Here is a 3,162-nt window from a genome sequence, read left to right on the forward strand (position 1 = left end):
CTGTGCCCCAGGGCACCAAGACTTGGCTTCTCTTTGTCCCCACCTGTCATCACTGCCTCCAGTTCACTGCTCTGCCTGGGGCCTGGGGACACTTTCTCAGTGGTGCTCCTCAGTGGGACCCATTAAAAGCCCAAGAAAGTTTGGAGTTGGATTCTGACTTGGAGTTCTGGAGAGGTTTCTTCAGCTCCCTCTCAGGGACTGATGCTCAGGGCCTGAGCACAAAGCCCCAGAGGCTCATTAAAGTCCTTGTGCTGTGTCTGTGCTGCTGAGCTTGGCTGGGCTCCTGGCACAGAGGCAGCTCCTGGTAACCAAGAAGAGCTTCAAAAGCACATTTCTCTTGATGAGCAGCTCTTCTGCCAGCCCAGCAGGGCTGGGGCACTGCCTGCAGCCACCCCGGGCACAGCACAGAGGCACAGAGAGCTTCAATCAGTCAGGGCTGGGAAGGTGCTGAGAAGTGCCTGGGGCAGAATCAGTGCCAGCCCTTGGCACAGGAACCTCTGGCTGCAGGACAATGCAGCTGCAGCTCCTGGAGCCATCTCCTGAAGCTGGAACATGCCAATGCCTGCAGACCCTGTGAGTACATTCTCTGATTGTCTCTTGTGCAGAGCAGCCAGGGGTGCCCAGGGCTGTCGTGCAGAGCAGGGTCCTGCAGCCCAGGGCGCTGTGCTGGGGCAGGGACTCTGCTGCCTGCCAGGGACAGCTCTCAGCCAGCCCTGGCAGCTGCTCCCAGCACTGGGGGACAAGGTCTGGGTGGGAGGAGACAGCTGGTCAGGCTTTGAAGTGTTTTCTTTGTGTTGTGAGGATGATGCATTGTTCAGGACTGCTCCCATCCCGGCATTTAACTGTAGAATATTTCCAATTAGGTTATACAGGGAGCACAGCAAGGCTGGGGCTGCATAAATTGGAAAATCTTGTTTTTTTAATCTACTGCTTTCTGTTGCCAGGATGAAAAATTGCACATTGATATTAATCTCTCAGTTAAGGTTCAGAAAAAGAAAATAACTTTTTCTCAGATCCTACTAACCCAGGCAGTGACAGAAACCTGCACAGGGCCCCCTAGAAGCTGCATCTGCTTTGCTTTTTCAGCCTCCTCAGGGTTGCTCTGACAGAGCCTGCAGAGCCTGGAGAGTCAGAGCTGCCCCCGGGCAGTGCCAGAGCTGGGAGGAGTCTGCAGGGAAAAGCTGAGCCCCCAGGGCTGGGCTGGGCTCTGGCAGCACTGGCAGGGCCCAGCCCTGGGCACAGGGAAGCAGCTGCTGGCAGGGACAGCTCCAGGCAGCAGAGCCCTGGGCAGGCAGTGGGGGGAAAGTTCCCCCAGGCTGTGCTGGGATATTTAAAGTGCTCTCCAAACACAAGTATTCCGTGATTACTTTTCTTACAGATCCCCCTGCCAAGGCACAGCAAATGTCCAACAGCAGCTCCATCAGCCACTTCCTCCTGCTGGCATTGGCAGACACGCGGCAGCTGCAGCTCCTGCACTTCTGCCTCTTGCTGGGCATCTCCCTGGCTGCCCTCCTGGCCAACGGCCTCATCATCAGCGCCGTAGCCTGCGGCCACCACCTGCACACACCCATGTTCTTCTTCCTGCTCAACCTGGCCCTTACTGAACTGGGCTCCATCTGTACCACGGTCTCCAAAGCGATGCACAATTCCCTCTGGGACACCAGGGACATCTCCTACACAGGATGTGCTGCACAGGTCTTTTTCTTTGTGTTTTTCATCTCAGCAGAGCTTTCCCTTCTGACCATCATGTGCTATGACCGCTACGTGTCCATCTGCAAACCCCTGCACTACGGGACCCTCCTGGGCAGCAGAGCTTGTGCCCACATGGCAGCAGCTGCCTGGGCCAGTGCCTTTCTCAATGCTCTCATGCACACGGCCAATACATTTTCCCTGCCCTTGTGCCATGGCAATGCCCTGGGCCAGTTCTTCTGTGAAATCCCACAGATCCTCAAGCTCTCCTGCTCCAAATCCTACCTCAGGGAGCTTGGGCTCATTGCAGTTAGTGTCTGTTTGGTATTTGGTTGTTTTGTGTTCATTGTTTTCTCCTATGTACAGATCTTCAGGGCTGTGCTGAGGATCCCCTCTGAGGAGGGACGGCACAAAGCTTTTTCCACCTGCCTCCCTCACTTGGCTGTTGTTTTCCTGTTTGTCAGCACTTCCACATTTGCTTACCTGAAGCCCCCCTCCATCTCCTCTCCACCCCTCAATCTGGCCCTGTCAGTTCTGTACTCAGTGATGCCTCCAGCCCTGAACCCGCTCATCTACAGCCTGAGGAACCAGGAGCTCAAGGCTGCAGTGTGGAGACTGATGACTGGATGCTTTCAGGAACATTAAATTGATGGCCAATTGCTGCAAACCACTTCTAATAGAAGTCATCTTATTGTTGGTTTGATTGTAGGGGCTTTTTTTCCTTTATAGTAGTTTTCTCATGTTGTCCACAAATAAATGTCTTTTTTGTGCCATTTCTCATTTTGTTTCTCTCCAACTTCCCTGTGGCCACAGACTTTGTCAATGAGGGGTTTCGCTCTGGGTGACATTAAAGGAAATAAAGGATGTCCCAGCCAAGTTTTCTGCAGAGATGCCCTTGTGTTGCCTTCTCTGGAGCTGCAGCAGCAATGTCTGTGTGCAGAGCTGGGGGCAGATCAGTGCTGGCCCAGCAGCTGTGCCCAGCAGCAGCAGCAGCACTTGGTGTTGCCAGTGCTGCTGCCATGGCCCTGCCCCGCTGCCCTGGTGGCCCTGGTGTTGCTGCAGGGCCTGAGTGCTCTCGGGGCTGGGCACAGCCCTGGGGGTGGTAGTGCCCGGGCTGCAGCAGGGACAGGCCAAGAATTATAAATAATTTGTAATATAAATCATCTTTGATAGTTCTTTTGGATTTGTCCTTTTTTTCCCAGTGATTTAGTTTTTATTATTGTCCACAAAGTAAAACCATTGTTTGTGCCATTTCTCATTTTGTTTCTCTGCACTTTCCCTGTGTCCACAGACTGTGTCAATGAGGGGCTGTGCTCTTGGTGTCTTTAAAGGAGCTAAAGGATCTCCCAGCAAAGTTTTCTGCAGGGATCCCCTTGTGTTCCCTATTCTGGAGCTGCAGCAGCACTGTCTGAGTGCAGAGCAGGGCCGGATCAGTGCTGAGTCCATCAGCTCTGCTCCTGCTGGCCACACCAT

General features: G+C 53.8%; 1 protein-coding gene across 1 annotated transcript; it reads left to right on the forward strand.

The window, feature by feature from the left end:
- The first annotated feature begins 1,401 nt into the window (after positions 1 to 1,401).
- On the forward strand, positions 1,402 to 2,334 carry LOC141727837 (olfactory receptor 14J1-like). The gene has a single exon (XM_074534122.1). It carries the CDS (start codon positions 1,402 to 1,404, stop codon positions 2,332 to 2,334), a length of 933 nt encoding a protein of 310 aa, XP_074390223.1.
- Positions 2,335 to 3,162: the final 828 nt, after the last annotated feature.

This window comes from Zonotrichia albicollis, unplaced genomic scaffold (assembly GCF_047830755.1).
Source record: "Zonotrichia albicollis isolate bZonAlb1 unplaced genomic scaffold, bZonAlb1.hap1 Scaffold_254, whole genome shotgun sequence".
Lineage (NCBI taxonomy): Eukaryota > Metazoa > Chordata > Aves > Passeriformes > Passerellidae > Zonotrichia > Zonotrichia albicollis.

Excerpts from the sequence above, each read along its gene's own strand:
- LOC141727837 (XM_074534122.1), top strand. The coding sequence starts at position 1,402 with ATGTCCAACAGCAGCTCCATCAGCCACTTCCTCCTGCTGGCATTGGCA.